Source organism: Pleurodeles waltl, chromosome 1_2 (genome assembly GCF_031143425.1).
Source record: "Pleurodeles waltl isolate 20211129_DDA chromosome 1_2, aPleWal1.hap1.20221129, whole genome shotgun sequence".
NCBI classification, from domain to species: domain Eukaryota; kingdom Metazoa; phylum Chordata; class Amphibia; order Caudata; family Salamandridae; genus Pleurodeles; species Pleurodeles waltl.
This window is the reverse complement of record NC_090437.1, coordinates 407,798,344-407,821,557: the sequence shown is the minus strand read 5'-3', so window position 1 is coordinate 407,821,557 and position 23,214 is coordinate 407,798,344. Positions and strand designations below refer to the sequence as shown.

The 23,214-nt window shown below is 45.1% G+C and overlaps 1 protein-coding gene across 2 annotated transcripts in view; it reads left to right on the top strand.

Annotated features, from left to right (window-relative positions):
• The window catches only part of JAK2 (Janus kinase 2), an 882,548-nt gene that overhangs the window by 666,820 nt on the left and 192,514 nt on the right, over positions 1-23,214 (top strand). For both annotated transcript variants that reach the window (XM_069240320.1, XM_069240330.1), the window contains 2 exons: positions 13,091-13,277; positions 21,083-21,210. In XM_069240320.1, the coding sequence (XP_069096421.1) occupies positions 13,091-13,277; positions 21,083-21,210 (315 nt within the window). The remainder of the gene's footprint in view (positions 1-13,090; positions 13,278-21,082; positions 21,211-23,214) is intronic.

Genomic DNA, 23,214 nt, shown 5'->3' with positions numbered 1-23,214 from the left:
GGTGCGATCCCTACCGCTCCTCTGTATAGGGAATCCATGAGGCTGGAGACACTTGGGAAGATGATGTTTTCTTCTGCCAGCCTGGCCTAGCTGTCTGTGAACACCGCATGCCTTTTGGCCCACTACTCTGACGCTCCGTAGGATACGGTTGAACACATGCTGCCTATGGTCTCGGGGGAGGCCAAGGGCTATGTTCTTCCAAGCGGTAGCAGGTGAGAGAGATGCGGCAAAGTTCACAATTTGATGTGAGCTCGACACAACAGACCGCTAGGCAGAGCAGTTTTGTCAACAGTGACCCTTAGATGCGACGTCTGGCTATGCACTACTGGCTTCCCAGAGGATGTCTCATCTTCCTTGATGGGCATGCCCTTAGATGGCTATAGTCTCTCCTGAGACAAAGTGGACTCGGCTTGTAAAGCCGAGCAGGGCACCATCCCAGTCACACAATGTTTTCTGGATGCAAAGACAGTCATGAGGTGCCAGATAACTAATTGCCGCTTTGTCTTCAAGTAACTTAGTGAGGACACCCATGTTCAAAGAGCAGAACTAGTTCAAACATGCAGGTTTTGTAAGATCCTTCATTCATGCGTACCTTGGGATGTTCAGGGCAGTTGGTAGCCAGTCCCACTTTCCATGTTGTTGCTCTTAATAAAGAGTGCCCAGCAGCCTATTATCCAGGCCTTGAATATTAGTAAGTCTAATCACAGATTTTGATTTGAGAGTTTATTGTTAATGTTAGTGGCGATTTAGCTTTGTAAGACTAGGGTAAATTGGGGGGAAGAAGGGGCTGTCACCTAATGACTGTAACAACCAGTGCTGCCTGATTAAAAAATGTTGATTGCATTTTTTACATTGTTTTGGTGGAAGAAGTATCTTTGGAAAGAAGTCAGGACATGTACTAACATCTTTGCCACAGTTCTTTAAAACGTACTCTTTTGTAAAGACGTATGTAGCCACATCAGCTGTGGTCCAGGTGACTCTGGTTGATTCATTCAGTACTGTGAGTGTGGAGGAATGCATTAGATTGAGAACATATTAATTGATTTGGGCTGTCTGTGCCACAGGAGGTTTAGTGGGTTCCGTTGATTAAGAATATCAAAATCTTATCTCGACTTCTGTATATAAAATTAGTTTTGTTGTTTTTTCGTAGTAGGAGGATGGCTTGTGGGACATGGCCATTGTTGGAAGTTCAGCAGAGAAAAGTTCCTTTTTCCAGTAGGCAAGTAGATTGTGTTTTGTGCTACTGTGCTTTTGCTCCCAACGGAGGTTCATTTGTCCTGCATCAAATACAAACTCCACTCCGCAGCACCTACTGCAGCTCCTTTCTCTGTCCAGAGCCATCCGGTATGTGCGTACATCATGACTGTGTCATCTCCTGAGGGCCCCCTGTGTTCCAGCCTACCGAGTACTGCGGCTTTGCGCCCAGACCCCAGATGCCAACCTAAGCCAGCAAAGTTCCACTTGTTTGTACACGACTCAAGCCAAACTCCATGGCTCGCGAGCCAATGTGCATGACTTCAACCCACCTCAGTCCCCACCTGCTACCCGGGGCTCCAACAAGAGCGGTGTAACCTACATGGGTCACAGTGCATCGTTCTCACATAGGCACTGCTGTACTTCTGCCAGACAAGCCTGTCAAAGAGAGATGCAGCACAACAAAGAGTGTCAACAAACTGCAGTACTGTTGGCAATTGCCAGAAATGCCAAACTGAATTTCAACATCACTGCATAGTGCCTAGACTCATCAGTTTCTACAGCTGTTGGCGGCTACCAAAGAAGCCATATTGTAACCTACCTGGCAGATAACAGCACCATGCAACAAGAAATAAGAAAATAAGGTTTTCATGACCAGTTGACTGTGTTGACCATGCCTGACCCCTCTTCACATTCAGAGGTGGGCCTGGCTCACAAATTATTTTGGACTTCACAGTCAGCAGACAGCCTCTGGTCTTCTTCTCCCTTTCCACTCGCAGTGGCTCCTTACCTCCTGGTTCAGTTGGAACCGGACAGTGCTGGGACGCAAGTACAACCTGTAACGGCTGAGTCCCTTTACTGCAGCTCCAACTGCATCCCAAGGTAGGCGCAGGGCTCCAGACAGAAAGAAAAGTCTATCAGTTGCAGCATGCAAGCCTGGTGGGCATCTTACAGTCCAAAAACTATTCTGAGAACTACTGTTACAGGGAGACTGGCCTTTATTAGCAACACCCTCCTTGTGTAAGTGTGTATTTTAACCTTCTTTTGATATTAACATAACATTTGTCCACATTGATATATATTTCAGACACTACTGCAGGTGCGGGACGCAACACCTGCTTTCCTCGTAGGGCCACATCAGGGACTTCAGCCACGAGCAGCCAGTACAGCACAGATGGAGGGTTCCAACGACTAGGCCATTACAAAATAGTGAGCAGGGTTCCCGCAGGTGCGAGACACCGTACCGGTTTACGCTGTGGTGCAGCATCAGGGCAGCCAGTACAAGCCAGAGAGGAGGGCTCCAACTGCCAGGTTAGCGCATAATAGTGTGCCGGGCTCCTGCAGGCAATGGACGTTCCCGGGAGTGCACTGGCACAAAGTTCTGGGTCAAGAGCGTGGCCCGCATGTGTCAGTCTGTGACCGGGCCCCCCCTCTTGGCTCCACCATTTTACCAGCTGTCTTCATTTTAATTGCTGTACTGAAGGTAAGATCTGATGGGGAAAAGAAAGCCTGTGATGCTGTCCTCCAAGGAAAGCCCAGCACTATGACCATCCTCATGAATACCATTGGAACAATTAACAGTGAAATTGAATATGTATACAGGAGGCTGGGGGCTACCAAAAAGGTTTTGTAAATGAGCCCGGTTGTGAGTACTATGGTGGGCTCTCATACAGCTTGTTCCAATTTGAGAAATTACATTATTTTTGAACCCCTAAATTAGTGTATTGTTAATGGAGACCTTGCAATTGATTTTAATACCTAATAGATCGTAATGGATGCATGAGACCCCCCCCCCCAAAAGTATAGAGTCAATCAATCAGGAATTGGTAACGTGCACTACTCACCCGTGAGGGTCAAAAGAGTAACGTTATACAAACTGTCACATGCTCTAAAAAGCCTGCAAGTTTTAGTAAAGCTGTAAACATGACAGTCCACTGCAGACCCTATGAGCAATCACAGGGAATGGTCACTACAGAGAGGAATCCACATGTGCTCTACTTATCAATATCCTTGAGGCAGCCCTGGCCAATATCTGTGATCCAGTGCTTGCTGTTTTCAAAACTCCTCATTGAAAATCTTAGCTGATTAAGGGAACAATAAAGCAGCTGGTAAGGGTGCAAGCCATATCATCCTCTCACAAATACAAAGATCCCCGCAAGCTGGTATATCCTATGTAGGGATAAACGCAGTTTCAGACAGTGGACATGGGAGTAACAAGACATACCTCGGTCCTGCTAACCTCAGCATATTGCAGAATGAAACTCCAACAGCAAGCACCACTCTGGAAGTTGATCAACATATCAGTAGATAAGGGCCAATGCAAGCCAGATAGAGCCAGCCAAGAAAATCAAATCAGTTTAGATCTGAGAGTAACTAGCAGGATCCTCCAGCTACTGCCCTAAGCCACACTGCTGGGTATAGTCTTAAAAAATGTCCCAGACTTAAACCCTAATGAGAATAACTATCAGTGAAAAAATAAAGTTGTACATTGGTTGACCAAATCATCAAAGCTATATAATTGTGAATCTCCATTCAGTAATATAAACAATGTGCAACAGGTTCATTGGGTAGGATGCAGTCCCAGAGAGGAGCCGGGCAACTGTATATCAGTTTCAAGAATAAACATGTTGAGATGACTCTGCTGGAAAGGCTGACTTTAGCTTATCCTTTTCATAGACGTATCTTGGCAGTACCAGTGGGCTATTTCTACAAACTTACTGGCACGGGTTAATTGTTTTTTTTTTTACCCGTGAGGTTTCTGCTCAAAGCCCTTTTGTAATATCAACATATAATCGTTTGACACACCTAGAGCAAGGGTATTGACGGTTGAATATAGGGTACTTACAGGTCCATTGTTGATCTGGAGGTATGAACCTTAAATACAGTACTGAAGGGTGGACAACGTTTGAGAATGAGTGTATGGTAATGACTCCCTCAAGCCCTTGCTTCAGCACTGGCAAGATGGTTGAGGCCTTGGCTAAAGAGATGCAGAGCCCAGTCTCCCTAGTGGCTGAACAGACACAAGTGACCGTTAATAATAAATAATTCTGCTGTGGCTGCCCACTCCGGTTCAATTACACATACCTGTGTGCAACATACTAAACCTAAATACGTTTTAACTGTATGGTCTTGAATGTGGTTGGCCTCTCCAGTGAGGTGAAGAACGTTGAATTGATTGAAGCAATTAAGAACTTTAACATTGTTTGTCTACAACAGACGGGCATGTGAAGCAGTCTATATAGATGGGTTTCTTTCCTTTCACACCCTGGCAGTAACCTCTAAGGGGGGGGGGGATCATAGAGGCGGCTTGCTAATCCTGATTTCAAGTACTGTGGACAAGGGGATGTATAAAATGTATCTTGATTCTCCCACAGCCCCCCCACCCCTCCCATTCTCAAATTGTCATTCTCTTGCACAAACCCAGGGAAGCGTTTGTTATTATTCATTTTTAACATAACTCCAGCAACATAAACATGGCTGCTTCCCTTGAGCAGTTTGTAAATAAGATTTCACTGTGCCAAATATGGATTATGGAGTGATTTGGGGAGGAGATTTTAATTATAAGTTGTGTCCCGTTCCCAAGTGCTTTGTGTGTGGGGTGATAGGGTGTGACACTGACGATCACTGTCATTTTGAGCACAGCTTATGTGGCGATATCCTTTATTTTGTTCTGACTATTGTCTTTTCTTGCCAGTGATCTTGCAGCTCACTCTGTAACTGGTTATGTCAGTTATATGGGAAGAGGCACAGGTAGTCTTATCGATTTTATTGTGCTCTCTCAGTAACATGAGACCTAGATTACTGATTTTTCAATATTGCATAACTGTTACCTCCTAGCTGTCTCCTTTGATGTGGGCAATGAGAAGCAGTGTGACACACTTGTCACTATGCCTGTAGTTTTTTAAAGGAACAAGGATATTCTATGAAAATGAGCCTTCGTGGATTCAGAGACTATGTTGAAATAATTAGTAGAGAGAAGTAGGGAGCATGTAATGGTCTGTTTGAGCAGTGAACTGGACTTCATTTATGTGCTGTAGGCTTTAGCTGGAACTTGTCACACTGTCACTGAAATCCTGACAACTTAGGTGGTTTGATAGGAAGTGCTCAAAGGCACATACTGATCTTATGTCTGCTTTAAAGCAGAAGCCATGGTATGGGGGTGGTGAGATCCTGTTGACGTAATTATAAACAAGCAGTCATGCATAGGAAGGCTGCTATTGGGCTAGAAGCATGGGAAAAACTGAATGAAGCCAGTGTAAGGAACACTCATTGTCTTTTTTTGGAAAACTGTTAATGCCCCCTATTACAGAGGCACTCACAATAACCCATTGATGTCACCATTCTACCATCTAGATCTATGGAACTCTTTGGGACGGGTCGGAGCTAGTACCTCCCACCTTAAAAGAGATTAGATGTGCAAAAAGAACAGAGCACCAGAAATAAGACTTCTGGCCCTGATGGAGTGCCGGTTGACCTCTTTAATGATAATCTTGATCTGTCTGTACCACTACTAACAAGTGTATTGAGCTGTGCTGTTGTGGCTGGTCCTCCAAAATCATGGTCAAATTCTTTTATGGTTCCTATATTTAAGATGGGTGGCAGAGCAGGCCCTCAATGCTACTGTCCTATAATCGATTCAAAAAGTAAAGTTATGAGTAGGATCTCCCTGAGTCAGCTGGTGGTTTTGGCATCATTGACCAATGTCTTAACCTCCATCTTATAATTAGTATGGTGGTAAAAAGGCCTGTCTCCGTTTAGCATTTATGGATCTCACCTCAACTTTTGACTGGCTGAGCAGAGGGAAATTATGGCAGAAAATTCTCGAAAACGGTGTGGATGGTGCATTGGTTCATTTTTTAGCCAAGCTGCATGAAGATGTGATCAACTGTATAAGATATGGGACAAACGGGTAATGTACCGCCCCCATTAAAATGAAGCACGGTTGGAGGCAAGGCTGTGTGTTGGCACCTTTCCTGTTCTGTTTATACATTAATGATCTAGACTCCTGATTGAATATTGGAGAAGCAGATACACCTAGGGTGGGCCTTATGACACTCCCTACTCTGCTTAATGCAGAGAGTTGCACCTTAATTTCAAAAGCTGGTGTGGGTTTTCACAGGATGTTGAATAAATGTGCACTATCTATGGATGAAGTGGGCCTAAGGACAAGCTCTACTAAATCACATGTGATGGTAGTAGGTAACATATGTTCTAGCCTGAGACCACATTATATGGACAGTGAAAAACCTTCTTATGTCTCAACCGTCACTTATCTAGGCATTCCATTTGATCACAAAGGCACATAGTCACATCTGATAAAGGTCAGAAAACCTTGGTTTAAAAGAACCACTGATGCCATTTTTAGATTTGCTGGAAAGCTGAGCTCCAAACCTATGGATGCAGTGATCAGTATTTACGAAGCACGCTGCCACTCCACTGTGACATATGGAGCTGAGGTTTGGGGATTCTGTGACACTTCAAACTTACAAGTTAAACACAATGGGCCTGATTACAACTTTGGAGGAAGGTGTTAATCCGTCCCAAAAGTGACGGATATACCACCAGCCGTATTACGAGTCCATTATATCCTGTGGAACTCGTAATACGGCTGGTGGTATATCCGTCACATTTGGGACGGATTAACACCTCCTCCAAAGTTGTAATCAGGCCCAATGTCTTGTCTTTACCCAACAGCCTTCCCATATTCCTCTGCCACACGGAGCCAGGTTTATGGAGTCGGGAAGACTGTATTAAATTAGCTCAGCCCATGCTATGGCACTCAATTTGGACTAAACAAGAAACCCTGCTTAATCAAGAAATAATAAGTGGTTGTCTGTTTTTGATCACACACATAGCATCCCGTGCCTGAAATATATTAAGGAGAAATTTGCATGTTAGGGATAGCTGAATGTTTTGGCAAGCTGCATAGTATCTCAAGTGTCTCCAACTATAAGTTAAAACAGGATTACCTAGCCCTGAATAAAAGATGCATAGAAGGTTTGGTGATAGGAAAAAGAGGGGGGTCTGGTTATCTTCCATTAGTAAATACTGACTCAGTGGGAGCCCTATCTTTTGTTTCCACTCCAACACTCCCAAATATTTTATCTGACGAGGTTTAGGTTTAAAATAGGCAACTTTTTAGTTTCATACCCCAGTTATTCTGATTCTTCCCTTAAACCATGCCCTTGTGGCTCGTGCTCAGTGTAGTCCATGCTGCACTTTTCATTTTTCTCTAACTTATATAATGCATCCAGGGAACAAAATGTTATCCAGCTGTTACGATTTGTAAATATCTAGAGGTGTAGACTGGCCCTGATTTGCTTGCAGAGTTTACAAACTGAATATATCTGTGTCACGATTTATAAGTTAATTTCTGCAGCTTTGACAATGAGGAGTTTAGTTTGGAAATAGTATTTTATGCAGATGTGTGCTGGTGATTCTGCACAACTTTATTACGCTGCATGTTTACATCTGTATAAGGCATTTCTGCAAACCTAATCAAAAATGGGATGGTTCAGTGTAGACTGTGATGAACACGAGCCCTGGTCATAGTTTTAGCATTTTTTGCACAGTGCAGTTTAGTGACCTGATTCTCGAGTTGGGTCAGTTGAGTCCAAGAGAATTTTAAACGTACTTGATTTTTCTATTTTTTTTTTAGATGGGCATTTTTATATTTTATCTAGTGAAGATGATGTTTCTTTTATGATTGAGATATTATATGGATATGTCATACTAGTAGGATTAAATATTGTGATATATTGTAATGATAATTTTATATTGAGCTTTCTTTCATGTTTTTTTAAACTGAATAAAGATCATTCTGGTTATGTTTGTTTGTGTGTAAAAATACACATTGATTGCCATTTTTACTTGCCCATATATTTGGTTTCAGTCTTTTTAATTTTTGGAATTTACTTGAACAGTCACTGTTTCTACCTTTTTGACTCCTGGTGTTGCATTTGTTTGGGTAACATTTAGGTGAAGTGATGGTTTTGATCTTGTGCATATCCGGTAAAGATTATGGGGTTCACATGAGTGACTGGTTGCTTTTTTTCTAATTTAGGCATGGAAGAATTCTTGTTAAGTGCCTTTCTCAGTATTTTCTTTTGCCTTCTGGTTAAAAAGTTGAGAGACTTGGAGTAAGACAGTATTATCTATTTGAGCTTTAAAGCTTTGATTCTTAATAACCTGATTGTATGTTTCAGATGGTGACCCTATGGTGAGAATGTAACTATCATCTTCCTCCTTATGGACCTGTACTATATTAATAGTTGTTGCAGGCATTGTTATTGCTCCATATTAGAAAATGCTCAGGTTTGCTTCAAGATTTATTTTATCTGTTATAATGTGTTCAAGAGAACTGTAAAGGAGGTGAGTTTGTCGAGTACAGGAGTAAAAAGACAAGATTTCTGTTTTTCGATGCCTCTGTCAAGGAGGCCTTTAAAAGGGTTAGTTTAGCTTGTCATCCCTTTTTCAATCTCTGAGGCTGAGTTTGCCATAGATTGAAGTAAGTGAACCTGGAGTTCCAGTTTGGTAGATTGAACATTTAGAGCTTTTGCTGACTTGTTTGGTGCTGACAAGAAAGCCAACCATATATGTGTTCTTGAGTTCAGACCTATGCATGAGGAAGGGAGATATTCCATCCACCCCAGGAGGCATTTGGATTTGATTCAACAATGCACTTGTGGTGTGCTTAGGTGAGGGACATGTTTCCAGAGTGTTCCAACTGGGTTTTGTAGTTATTAATATTGGAGAGGAGAAAGAAAAGTTGCAGTTTACCTGAGGTGAACGATAGCTCAGTGAAGCTGCATGAATAAAAATGTTGAATTCTCTGGAAGGAGTGATGCAACCATCTCTTTGATGGCAATGTGAAGCTACAACAAGTTTTGCTCTGGATCTGAAGTGGGTACTGGAGGATCTTGCCTGTGCTGTTCATTTTGTTTTTTAAGGTTCTCCTTGGTTAATCTCTTTAGGGTGAGTTTATTGTTGGATTCTGAGGCAAATTCTTCAAGACATTAAAGTCTTAGGCCATTCTGCCTGTGTTTGTAACTTACGTCTGAAAATTCATCCTTTACTTGTGCAGAGGCTATCCCCGTTCTAATGAATCCCGACCTCAGTTGGAGTCGACTGGAGATGGCAATAGTAGTCCTTCTAAATTTCTGAACCATTTTGTGATGAAAACAAAGAGTAGTACCGTTGGAATGTGCTTTGTCTCTAAGGAATGAGAGCAACCATACAGTAAGGGTAAATGAAGGCTTAATTTAACAAGAACAACTAAAAAATGTAGCATTGCTCCTGAGATGTGTAATACTAATATTCTTAAAGGTAGTACTATTAAAGGTAGGGCCAGAGACAGCCAGCGGGAACAGTCTGGTAAAGTTGCTGATTAATTTAATGTTGAGACTCCCACCTCTGTAAAAAAAAAAAAAAAAAAAAATAAGAGGTGAAGTGGCAGCAGATGCACTTGTCTCCCTTTGTTGGACTTCAAGCATCAGATCCTGCTGAGGTGCAGACTAGGGAGACAGTGCAACCCAGTCAAAAACTGTTTTCATTCCCATTAGGGTTCACCGAGTTGTGTGTTGAAACACTACTTGAGTCCTCAAGTGGCCTAACATAACAGGGAAAAGAGGCTCCTATTGCCTCTTTCATTGAGCATGCCCCCTCCCAAAAAGGAATGGTTCACTGCCCAGGAAGACTAGGCCAACTGGGAAGCGAGGTGGTCTCCAGCTGTGTTCCGCAAGCTGCCCTGGGGTCACATCCCTTAGGGTCAGCAGTTTCCTCATGCACAGTCCAAACAATGCACTGCCCTCTGCATGAGCTGGTTCTCCAGACTTTTGTCAGGAGGAGGAAAGAGTAGGAGGCACAGGTAAACAAGGATGCAGTAAAGCAGCCACTTTTCCTCCAAGAGTCACAAGCACACCCAGCCGTTTCTGTGGCAATCCAGTCTGCCTGGCAGTCCACGGCTGGCTGAGCCTTGAGGCTTGTGCTCCCTCATCAAGCTTACCCCAAAGGATGTGTCTGAGGCCCGGTGTAAGAGCTGATGCTGCTGTTGGTGTAGCCACAACTGTGGGTGCGGCTGCTGCTGCTTGCTCCTCTGAGCAGCAGTGTGTTGCATTGCGCTGCAGTACAATGTGTGATGTGCATCACTTCCTCACTCCCTCATAACGATTCTTTTTGGTTACCTAAAAGACAGACATTAAATGATCAGGTGAACCTTCTGTAAGAACCATAAATGGGTGTTTTCAACTAAATCTGTCAGACCCAGGGACGAGGAATTCCACGTGCTCGTGGGACAGGGAACCAGAGGTCTGCCAAGTCCACCCCTCCCCTGCTGCAGCCTCCAAACCCTCCTAGTCTGTCCCTTCACTCTGGTCCAGTTGGCGGCAGGATTCATCATCACCTGCCCCACTCAGAATCCATCACTACGGACAGGTGGGTTTGGCAGATTGTTCGAAGGGGCTACTCCCTCCCCTTCGAGTCTGCCCCACCAGCCATGCCTCCATGATTCAGCCATCTTCCGGAGGATCATTTGGCACTTCTCTGCCAGGAGGTCGCAGCTCTCTTGGCCAAGGGAGCCATGGAGAGGGTCCTGGTGCCCGAAGTAGGTTGTGGTTGTTATTCCAGCTACTTTCTGGTGCCCAAAAAAGACAAAGGCTTACAACCCATTTTAGACCTTCGGACCCTCAATCTCTTCCTCAAGAAGGAGAAATTCAGATTGCTCACCCTGGCTCAGGTCCTGTCTGCCGTGGACCCAGAGGCCTGGATGGTAGTGTTGGACTTGCAGGATGCTTATTTCCATATTCCCATCCTGTCTGCCCACAGACGTTACCTATGATTCGTGGTAGGTCACGAGCACTTTCAATTTACCGTGCTCCCCTTCGGCCTTACCAGCACCCCTCGGGTGTTCACAAAAGTGATGGTGGTGGTTGCAGCTCATCTGCGCAGGTTGGGGGTTCCAGTGTTCCCCTACCTCGATGACTGGCTGTTGAAGGCGGATTCACCCCAGAAAGTCGTCTCCCACCTTCAGGCTACGGCGAACTTCGTGCGCACGCTGGGGATCACTGTAAATGTGCCAAAGTCACACCTGACTCCCTTTCATTGGAGCTGTTCTGGACACAGTGCAGTTTCGGGCCTATCCTCCCAAAAATCGAGTCCAAGATATTCAGGCTATAATTATAATCTTTCAGCCGCTATCTTGGTTTCGGTGAGACTGACTCTTATGCTGCTGGGCCTCATTGCCTCTTGCATCCTGCTAGTGACACATGCCAGATGGCATATGCAGGCTATGCAGTAGGAGTTGAAGTTCCTGTCGGCGCTGCATCAGGGAACTCTCTCCCACATGGTCCAGATCTCTGAGGGGACTGTGAAAGACCTGCAATGGTGGCTTTCGAACCAGCATTAGACCAGCGGCAGATCCCTCTCTCTTCCCCAACCAGAGTTATCCATATCGATGGATGTGTCACTTCTGGGATGGGGCGGCCACATTGGAGAGGTGGAGATCAGAGGCCTCTGATCTCCGACAGAGTCTGGGCTCCATATGAATCTGCCGGAGCTGCAGGCGATCAGGCTTACGTTGAAAACATTTCTTCTCTCTCTCAAAGGGAAGGTAGTGCAAGTGGTCACGGACAACACTACCGCAATGTGGTACTGCAACAAACAGGGCTGAGTAGGGTCTGGACCCTTTGTCAGGAAGTGCTGCGTCTCTGGACATAGCTGGCACATCAGAACATCACCGTGGTGGTTCAACATCTGGCAGGCTCTCTGAACGCCAGAGCAGATGAACTCAGCTGTCAATGCATAGAGGATCACAAATGGTGTCTCCATCTGGAGGTGGCGGCGCAAGATCTCTTTCAGCAGTGGAGAGAACCTTGGTTAAATCAGTTTGCCTCCGCAGAGAACGCGCAATGTCATCTGTTTTGCGTGTGGTAGGTTCCAAGGCAGCATTCGCTTGTAGACGCTTTTCGTCTCGAGTGGAACTCTGGCTTCCTTTATGCCTTTCCGCCTATACCACTTCTGTCCAGAGTTCTCAAGAAGATCAAAAACGACCGGGCCCAAGTAATCTTGGTGGTTCCGGACTGTGTGGACACACCACATCATTTCCAGTCTGTTTATTTCTCTGCATTTTGGTGCAGGACATGGGAAAAGTAACTGAATCGGAGAAAGTTAGCTTGTTTGTTTAGGGTGGAGCTTTTGCCAGGGAACACGCTGGAAATTTCCATTTGGTTTATGCAGTGCAGATGTACCTTGCTGTCCCACTAAATTGGCCGGATATTTCACAACCCTGGAGAAAAGCAGAATATAATTCAGAGATCAAAATCACTCTGGTGAATACGTTTTTTGACTTAAAGGATATTTCTGCTGGAGTATTGCATGGATGTATCAATGCTGCCTTCCAGTAGTACTAGAAACAGCTTTTAGATTTGTGTTTGTCCTATTTGTTAATTAGATACTTCTGATCACAGTTTGGCACATCCTTCACAATTGGTGTACATTGTGTGGTATCTGGCACTTAATGGTCTGCCGGACGATCATAAGAAAATCCAGGAAGTCCATCAAGACCTGGCTGTATCTGTTCCAGTTGGCTCTTAGCCAGTAGCTAATCACAAAATCATCTGTGAGTTCTCCAAGGGCCATGGATCCACAGTGGTTTATTGTTACCATTCCTTAATCTCTTAAAATAAAATCAACGAAACATGAGTTTATCAGCTTCTCATAATTCAGTATCTGATTCCTTATTCAACAGCCAATTGTTTTGCTAAGCTTGGGTTCAGTCAGCTGACTTGCTCATACAGTGCTGTCCTGTTATGTTGTATGATTATTACGTACACATGAAGTTAATACGTTTGTTAAACAGTTTAAATAATTACAGTTATTTTTCCCCTGTGTATTTCTAAAGCGTGATGGAGTGTTCGAGTATAAGCACTGTTTAATCACGAAAAATGAAAATGGGGATTACAATTTAAGTGGAGCCAAGAAAAGCTTTGTGAGCCTTAAAGATCTTCTGAACTGCTACCAGAAGGAAACTGTCCGATCAGATGGCATCATTTTCCAGTTTAATAGATGCTGTCCGCCAAAACCAAAAGGTAAGATCGTTTAGAGAAAAAGTATGTTTTTATTTATATTACAAACACTCACTTAAAGCATGCAAGTTACAAGTCACAGCCATGGTGTATGAGATTGCACAGATGCTTCTGAAAATTAAGTTTCTGTAATATTAAATTAACTTGTTTGTGGGTGTGTGGGGGGACTGGGTATTCACTACACACAAATGGAAAGGCGCACTAATGGGGATAGTGGAAAGAAGGTTTGGCAGCAGTAAAGGAAATGGTAGAACTCCCAGTCCCAGCAAGCCCAGCATCAGTTATTTTCGGAGTAAGACACAGAGGATGTGACTCTAACTGGGTCTGGGTTGGAGGCTGTTTTTTCATTTTTTGGTATATGCCAAAATCATAACTGCAAAATGTTTGAAGCCCAAAAGCCTGCCTTCCTAAGTGGATGTGAAGAAGAAAAATCTTGGACACAATCGCCCTGAATAGTCTATCACAGCACTATATTGATGGGAGACGAATCGCGGGGTTCTGATACCTGGAACAAGATAAGAGACACCTTACATGTCTCCCAAAACTGAGAACCCCACATCTTTTCAATTAAGTCAAGGATGCCCCCCTAATATATTTTTGAGAACAAAGGGTTAGGAAGATGAGGGTCCTTGAAATCTGCAAGCTTCTCAGGAAGATGTTAGGGGTTTGTTAGCCAATCGGGAAATGTATGTAGATTTGAGGATACTGAAACATGACTTGCGTAGATTGTAATAAGATGTATTCATCCAAAGGCAGTTGTAGGAAAAAAACCAATAAGCTGTTTTTTTAATAGCATTTGGGACAACATCACAGACAAGTCGATGCTATGTTTATTTTCACCCTGCATGTCCTACTTCCACTAGCCCCTCCCTAAAAGTATCAGTCAGCAGACTGATGGAACCTTCAGATCTGTACAGCTTCCAACTTCCTTTCATGCGTCATCTGCGATATCTTGCTGAATACATAAATGTTATTTGATTGCATACCATTCCTTGTGAAAATACATAGTTATTTGGTTTTAGTCTTGACAAACACATAAATCTGAATGCCCACATCAGTGCTGTAGCTAAGAGTACACAATTCCAAATCAAATCCCTCAGGAGACTCAATTCTGTTATCGTGGCAGATGACTTCAAAATGGTGGTCCGATCTCTAGGCCTACTTAAGCTTGATTATGCTAACTTGTTATTGAATGGCATTCAGGGAGGTCACCTCGACCCACAGAAGGCAGCTCTCAGCCGTACAGCTGCAGTAGATCCGGACACATCACCCCAATCCTGACCACACTTAACTGGCTCCCCATTAAGTTTAGTAGCACTTTTAAGTTAGCCTGCATAGTCCCAAGGCTACACATACTGCTAACTACCTGAGACACAAATTATCTCAGAGGTACCCTGCTCTCTCAGTAGCAAAGTCTGGCTACGCCTAGAAACTCTTGCTTTCCCCAAAAAAACCAACAGAAACAAATCTTTCACTAAGGAAACTACCGCAAGTGTAAGGAATGCCTTCCCACAAACCATTACTACTAACTCCTCTCGCATATAATTCCAAAGATGACTTAAAGTCCTTTTCTTTCAACAATATCTCCCTTGTCTGATGATAGACTTCTGGTTTCAGATTCCTTACCTTGGAATTTCCCCCAGACATTAGTCTGGATCCAGAGATTTTTCTTCAAGCAGTACCCTTGCATGCCGTTGGGTGGTGTCAGTCGACTCCGTGTCCTTCATTGGCATCGTAGTCGCTGGATATGATGTTGCGGGCCATATATAGGTGCCACCCTGGCGCACTGATGTCAGTTGTTTTCTTTCCACGCCAGCCTCCGTGCAGATCTACAGTGAGCTACTCTTACGCTTTTTGACTCGCTTTTCAACTTTATGTTGAGTTTTTTTTTACTCCTGCTGCCTCGAGATGTCGCCCCGTAAGACCGGCATCAGGCCCTGTGCTTCTTGTCACCGCATGATGTCGGTGGAGAATCCACACCTGATGTGTTTGTGGTGCTTGGAGCGCAACCACGACTTGAGTTGTGCTCCCACTGTGGGGCCATTCACTCAAAAGCTTTGAGAGAGCGGTCCCTAAAGCTGCTCGCGGCCTGACATCTGGCTCCCCACCACTCCTGGTTGAGAGGAAGGTCCTGAAACCGCTCACGGAGCTATCACCACTCCTCCTCATCCCACTCCAAAACTTCAAGTCACTCAAGTAAGCACAAGAAGTCATCACAGGCGTTCTTCAAATTCTCCCTATCGGTCAGCAAACGCGGGAAAAGGTGCGTTCTTGCACTAGGCCTCTGTCTTTGGAGCCTGTTTCTGGGTCAGGTCTGCGCCTCCCCCGAGTTTCCGGGTGCCAGAGCCACCCCTGCCCAGCTAAAATAATTTTACAAGGTCATGAGCCTCATCTTTGGGCAGGCGACCCTGTCAGGGAGCCTTTCAGCCCTGCAGGGTCAGAAGGGGCCCCTTCGGGTTCCACGCCAACAGCTTCAGCCTCGGCTCTGAGGGGCACCCAAGGATCCGCTTCTGTATCCAGACTGGCGTTGGATGTACCCTTGAGACCTTCCTCGGCGACGGTTGTGGCATCGATGCTCCCGATGTCGCCAGGGCCCACAGGCGGCATCGATCCCATACTCATCGCGACTCCAACTCGATACCGGAGCGGCATCGCTAGATGCCGATTCAGACTACAGTGGGGATTCTGTTCTCTAGATCAGAGGTTGACCCTTATTCCTATGCGTACGATTTCAGTGAGGTTATGGAGTGGTCCCTGGACCCTTTAGAATTCCAGCTTGAAGATCCTGTGAACTGGGCTCAGGAACTGGGTGAAGTCAGTGGTCTTGATACCTCCCATGATGCTGGCATGCTTTCTCCCCTTTCCTTGCATCTGAGGAGCGGGCATCCTACTCCATGTTGGTGCACAGAGTGGCCGAGGTCTTGGGCCTCGAGCTGGCTTTGGTGGCTGTCAGGACCAGTCTCCTGATGTGAGGTGCTTCAACCTGGGACTTCCACATCAGAACCCCTTTTTGCCCTTCATTGAAGCCCTCATGGATGTCCTACTGGGGACCTGGTCCAAGCCCAGCACAGGGGCTCTTGTTAATAGGAGTGTAACCCGCGCCATAGGCCTGCACATAACAAGCCGGCTTTACTGACCCAGCACCCCACCCCCGAGAGCTTGGTCATCCAAGCCTCAACGTCCTTTGGAGCATTCCCTTCTGCTCCTCCAGAGAGGGAATCAAAGAGGCTGGGCCACCTTGGGAATGCCTGGTCGATCAGGAATGGCGTCTCCATTCGGAGATGGTGCAAGGGCTCTTTCAGCAGTGTGGAGAGCCTTGGTTAGATCTGTTCGTCTGTTCAGAGAACGGGCAGTGTCAACTGTTTTAGCCATTGGAGTTTTCAATGCGCACTCGCTTGGTGACGCTTTTCATGTCGAGTGGAACTCAGGCCTCCTTTCCACCAATACCGCTTTTACCCATAGTTCTAAAGAAGATCAAGAACGACCGTCCCAATTCATTCTTGTGGCTCCGGAATGGGCGCAAAAATATGGTATCCCAGGCTTTTGAATATTGCCATTGATCCTCCTATCAGACTGCACCTTTGGGAGGATCTTCTGTCGCAGCAGCAGGGGCGGTTCTCCACCCAAACCTCTTCAGTCTCCACCTTCGTCCATGGAGATTGAGCGGCAGCAGTAGCTTTTGAACTTCCGTCCGAAGTCTGTAATGTTGTCTTGACAGCATGGCACCCCTCCACCAAAATGGTATACGCTGTTGTAGGAAAATGTTTGTGGCATGGTGTACTAACAAATATGTTGATCCCCTCTCTTCCCCTCTTTCTGAGGTTCTTATATTTGTTCTTTATTTGGCCCTGCAGGGCCCAGCTCTGGGCACCCTACAGGGTTATTTGTTTACCATCTCAGCTTTCCTCCGACCAACCCTCCCTATTTAAATCTCCCATTGTTGGGCGATTTGTTAAGGGCCTTACCAATCTCTTTTCGCCCTCCCCCTTCATAATGCCCCAATGGGATTTGAACTTAGTTCTTACATATCTAATGTTGACTCCCTTTCAACTGCTTCATAACTGCTCACTTGGCCTGCTTACTTTGAAAACTCTTCCTCAAAGCCATCACCTCTTCCCGCAGAGTGAGTGAGCTGAAGACTCTTTCTTCAAAGCCAACTTTCATCTCGATCCACAATAGATGGGTGGTTCTCTGCATTAAAATGTGGTACGCATTGGCTAAGAAGCAACCCCCGGAGGGCTCACACGCTCATTTTACCAGAGTTACAGCTGCAACTACTGCGTTAGCAGGCAGAGTTCCAGTCCTGAACATCTGGCAGGCAGCAAATGTGGATGTCCTTGCACACGTTTATAAAACACTACTGCCTGGAGAGTCAGGTCCAAAAGGATATGTTTGCCCATTCGGTTCTGCAGGTCTTCCTAGTATGACCTTGGTTGAGAGACCCTCCTCCGGGGATTGTATTGCTTGGGTATCTGTTCTAAGGTAAGGAATCTGCAACTATTAGTCTCTATCAGATGAACAAGTTACTTACCTTCGGTAACAAATTATCTGGTAGAGACATATTCTAGTTGCTGATTCCTTAGCGACCCACCCATCTTCTCCGCTTTGCGAACTGATTTCTAGAGACAAGGACTTCCTTTTCAGGGCCCTGGTTCTGGTGCACCAGAGTCAGTGTCACTCATGGCTCCACACTTCTGGTGTGGAAATTCATAAAAAGAAACTGACGTCAGCGCGCCGGGGTGGCACCTCTGTACACCCCACAACGTCATATCCGACGACCATGATGGATACTGAGTTGACCAACATCGCATAACCGCGTAGTGTACTGCTCAAAGAAAGATCTCAGGATCCAGACTGAAGCCTGGGAGAAACTCTAAGGTAAGGAATCTGCAACTAGAATGTCTCTACCAGATCATTTAATGTTTCTTGCTTTGACACCTTGGTTGTCGTGTTTGTGTATAGCTTATGTAAAGTGCTGTCCCTGGCTTCTAGATCGTGCTATATAAAAATGTTTACATAAATAAACTGTAATATACGAACTCTCAGTGCAGCTCCCAAGATAATACTCTACTTCCTTATGTGATCTTCAAACACCTTTGAGCAGAACCACAGGGTAGAGGCGGTACAACAAACCTAACAATGAAGGGTGTTGTCCTCTGCACCACAGGAAAGACTTCTAGACTTCTAATTAAATATTGCTGTGTTCACATGTGTAAAGATTTAAGGCGAGGTCCAGTGTTCGACTTTTAACTTTGCTGGATTTCCCACAGATGCAGAAATCGACAGTGCTGTTTCCGAAACCCCAGAAAGTGTTCTCACCTATACTACATCTCCACAGTAAAGTCAGGGAAAAGTGGAGCCCGTTTTAATCGCTTTTGTAGGTCATATTTCATAACATCTGCTCTTTTCAAATTGGGAACCCATCCAATTTGGATATCTCCGCATCACCGTAATACTGCCGCATGTCTGTTGAGTTGAAGACTTGTGCCCCTTAGAGGACACCAAAAAGTCGTGGTTCAGAGGGGTATGGGACTCCAATCATCTTGCAAAGTGTGGTGCCAGATGCCATGCTGCACATGCACTAATTGTAGTAGCTACTCCTAGAGTCGGGTAGTCAGCTGTGAGAAGATGAGTCAAAGCTCTTCCCTTTCACACATACTCTACTGTGATAGTGGTGTATCAGTGTCTTATGGGAATTGTATTGTAATTCCATCTGAAGGTGCTGAAAGCCTCTGCTGTTGTTGGGATAGATCACTAGACTATTGGGACCACTGAAATCGAGGACCATACAACAACGCTATAGTAACTGTCAAACAGTAGAATTGTACATGCAGTCCCAATTACAAACAGCACCCTCTAAAACGGAGAACTGCAGTTCTCCCACCAAGCCATGTTCTGTTATTAAGGTTGCATTTACCTTATTCATCATCCTAATTATTCTAAAGGTTGTAAACCTGGCAAGAAAAATAAAAACTCAATTGTAATTGAAAAATAGTGTAAAGTAACTACAAATAAAATGAGAAGTTTCGCGGAGCGTGGGACGTGGACTAAAGGGTATGGGAAGAAAAGCCTTTCTCTTTGTTTAGATAAGATGTTGTAATTCCTTAAAATGTGTATATCATGTGGCCTCTGGGTTCAAGCTTCTCATGGTCGGCAAATTACTTTAAAGGAATGACTAGCTTTAACTATGAAGGTAGCTGGCAAGAGTCTGACACTCGAGAATGAGCGTGTGAAGCCAAGAGTACAGGGGGCACATACAACTTCTTCACATCATTCAGACCCTTTTGGATTTGGTTAGGGCGCAGGCCGACCCGGTGCCGGACCTGTGCGCACAAAGCACGGCCTGAGGACAGCAGTCTGTAAAATGTCGTGTAGGGAGGGAGTGTGCTCGTGAGACAGGGTTACCGCTCCGCTCACCTACATTCGTAACACTTAGCTATTGGGACAGACCTCCTCCAGTCTCTTTCGAGGGGTCGCAAGTGTTTCCAGTTGTTGTGTTTGTGAACTGTGACTGGCTAGAGCTTCAGTGCTACTAAGGTGAGCAGCTGGGCAGGCAGGCCAGGGAATCTTGTTTCCAGCAAAGAGGAAGCTTCAGCACTCTGCTCCACATTCTGATTTACACTGGTCTGTTTTGAAGAATGTATCCAGTAAGCTGGAGGAGAACCGCAACTTGAGTGTCCAAACATCAGTAGCTGGGGGCAGCTATATGCCAACCAGGTTCAGTATTTCCTCAGAGTGGGTTAAAAGAAGGGCACCTCTTACCTGCTCCCAGCATGCACTGTGGTGACTAGTGCTTATGTACAGCTGGCCATGTGCAACCTACACGTGACTGCCCCTCCAGGAAACATGTATTCCCTCAAGAAACTCCCTGTAGGCAAATGAAAGAAACAGGAGAGGAAGACATTTCGGATGTATTGCTCATGTTTTCTTTGGCAAGCAACCTCAATTTGGCAAAGATCGTTCTTCCTAATTAAAGATCTATACACCAAGGTTAACGCTAATGATGGACGGGCCGTTAATCTGCAAAAACTAATTTGCAGGATCACCAACGTTATTGCTCACCATATTCAACTTTAAAAACGTATATACATGTTTGTGAACATTTTGGCTCCTCATTAAAAACAATAGCAATGAATAGGTCCACATCTGGCCACAAGTGCCTGTGCTTAGTTTGGAATGGCAGGCCAGCAGGCATCACTCCGGGGTGCAGCTGCTCAATCCCTAAATCTGTGATGCTGACCGCAATGATGTCCTTTGCAGACGTAGTTGAGGGGACTGCCGTTTTAATACTTCATAGTGAGGAGAACGATGATGTCCCCTCCCCATTTCATTGACAAGGGTGTCTAAGAACATCAACAGACCTACAGTTTGGGGGGGGGGGGGGGGGAAATAGGATTGGAAGCCAATCCTTCAGGATCAGCTGTCCCAAAGATTGTTGCCAGTTGGGTGCAGCGTGGGTGGGGGAGGGAAAACGTTATGGATGTTGCATCTGCATTTGTCCCATCATAAGTAAGTGCTGAGTATAAATATTTGAGTACCACTAAATTATTGATGCAGCAGGATTGGCAGATGGAGAAGCAGGGTGGGGACACCCACTCAATGAGTGTCAGATGCTGTGCTCAAGGGGCTGAAATGGAAGTTGCTAAAATCTTAATGTGACATTTTCCTTGCTGTGGATTCAGCTCTTCAAAAGTATCGTTCTTGTTCTTTAAGACATTTGTTTTAAAAATTAATAAAACGGTCAGGTTTTCTCTGCCAACGTTTGGGCATGACTTGCTAATATTATATACTTTGTTTTTTCCCCCCAGACAAGTCAAATCTCCTGATCTTTCGAAGTAACGGTGCTCCTGATGTGTCTTTATCCCCAACATTGCAGAGGCATAACAACGTCAGCCAAATGATGTTTCACAAAATCCGCAATGAAGACTTAACATTTGTAAGTAATTGAAAAACTATTTCATTTTTAGCAAATTATTGCTCGTTACTATTGGTCTGTGACCCCTAACAAGATATTCTTAGCCTCCTCATATTTTCTATATATTTTTAATGTTCTTCTATTTACGAAGAACGTTCAAAATGTCCCTGTTGCACCATGTTACTGTGGTAAATTCGGCCCAGGAGAATACATTGCTAATGTGACACTGCAAGCACATTTGCCGTGGTGGCAGTGTTTGCATGAAATTTGGAGGCCTCATCAAGAGTGAACATGGAGGAAAATAGATCTAGGTGACGTAATGCAGGCAATTGTGTCACGGTAGTAAGTCGACATGCATGACAGTGTTCTGGGTCCAAACCAGGCGTACTTTTGAGTGTTGACAAATCAGAAAAAGGCCTGCAAGAATGAGGCATATTGATTAAAAAAAAAAAAGTAAATATAAAATTGATGACGTGGAGGTGGGAGGGGTAGTGACAGTGAGACTACTAAATGAAAATTCACTCTAAACTCTTTTAACTAAAACTCTCATTCTTGATTGCATTCAGTAAATTTTGTTAATTCAGAGCCCGGGTGCTGTTGGTATATTTGGAAACCTCCAGCTCGCAGCTTGTGTGGCTGCATATATACATGCTCTGCAATCCTCCTCCCTTCTAGTGTTGGGCTCAGGCGTTTGCAACTTGTTCTTCTTCTAAGAAGTCCATCGAATCACAAGGATTATGACTCCTCTCTTAGTTGGCAACGCACATTGCCACCAGCTTTATTGTCTGACATGTACTGATTGGGCTCCGTGTTTGGCACCTAACAAGTGCTTCACCACTAGGCCCACTCGATTGCATGACTCCCATACTTATGGAAAAACCAACTGCAGTGGATCTTCAATCCTATTTTGTTTGCCTCAACTTGATGTACATCGAAGAAAGAGCTCCTCTCGATTCTTCGCCACCACGCCCCTGTACCTCGTGGGGTACAGTGCCCCTTATCTTGAGAACCCTGTCGATGAAAATGCAGGGACAATATTGGAAAGGACACCCTTTCAGTTCTACTCCGCTGTCATTCAAAGTTTCCATGGACCAACATCAAATCGGCAATCTGTTAGTCCCCCGAGCCCAATGCCACCATTTGCAAGGCCTGCTTCACCTTCCAGTCGAAACAGAATCTTCAGTATTGATGACAGTGGAGGTGGGCCCATCAGAGGATGTGGAGTCAGGAGTCTGACGACACTCACAACATCTTTGGAAACACAGCGTTGAAGTGGAGGAGGAGGCCAGTACCTCAGCAGCCCATCTGGTCCAGTCCAGTTTGGAGGCGAACTACCCTCTGAGTCCGAGGGAAAACATGAGCAGGATCTCAGTGTTTTGCAACTACAGAAGAAGACTTAGTCTGTGAGGATGGTCGGTGCCCATACACAACCCCCACCTGCAAAGCTGCCATGTGTAGAAGTAAAAGACTGCCTCAGAAGAGGTTGGGCATTGAGCCCCAAGCTTAAACAGCCTCCGGGGCCACCACTACCTTCTAGCCATGATCAGCACCAACTGAGGCCTTTAGAATAAACAAAGCTCCTTCCTTTGGCCGCAGTGATTTTGCAGAAGCCTCAGGCTTCTTTGAAGCTGCCAGGGCTCTCAACACTGGCATAGATAACCACACCAGCACCAAAGCAGACGTTGGCACATCAGTCAGTTGTGGCATTAAAGACTCCCTCAACATCAAAGGTGCATTCAGTACAGAAAATGCTATCAAAGGCCAGCTCTGAGGGTTTGGAGCAACCCATCCTCCAATGGCTGCAGAAGGAGTTTGATACCCTCAAAGAGCATCTTTTTATTCACTTGCAAATGGACAAAATCTCCTCAAAGCTTACCAGCAAATCCACAGGAGACTCTTCCAGGGAAGCGAAAATTGACTTTTAAGGAACAGACTATTTTGGTGCCTCATCCACTTCCTAAGCACAAGAGACACAAGGACTTCAACACTAACCACCCGGCTGCTTAACCTCCTCCACCACTTCAT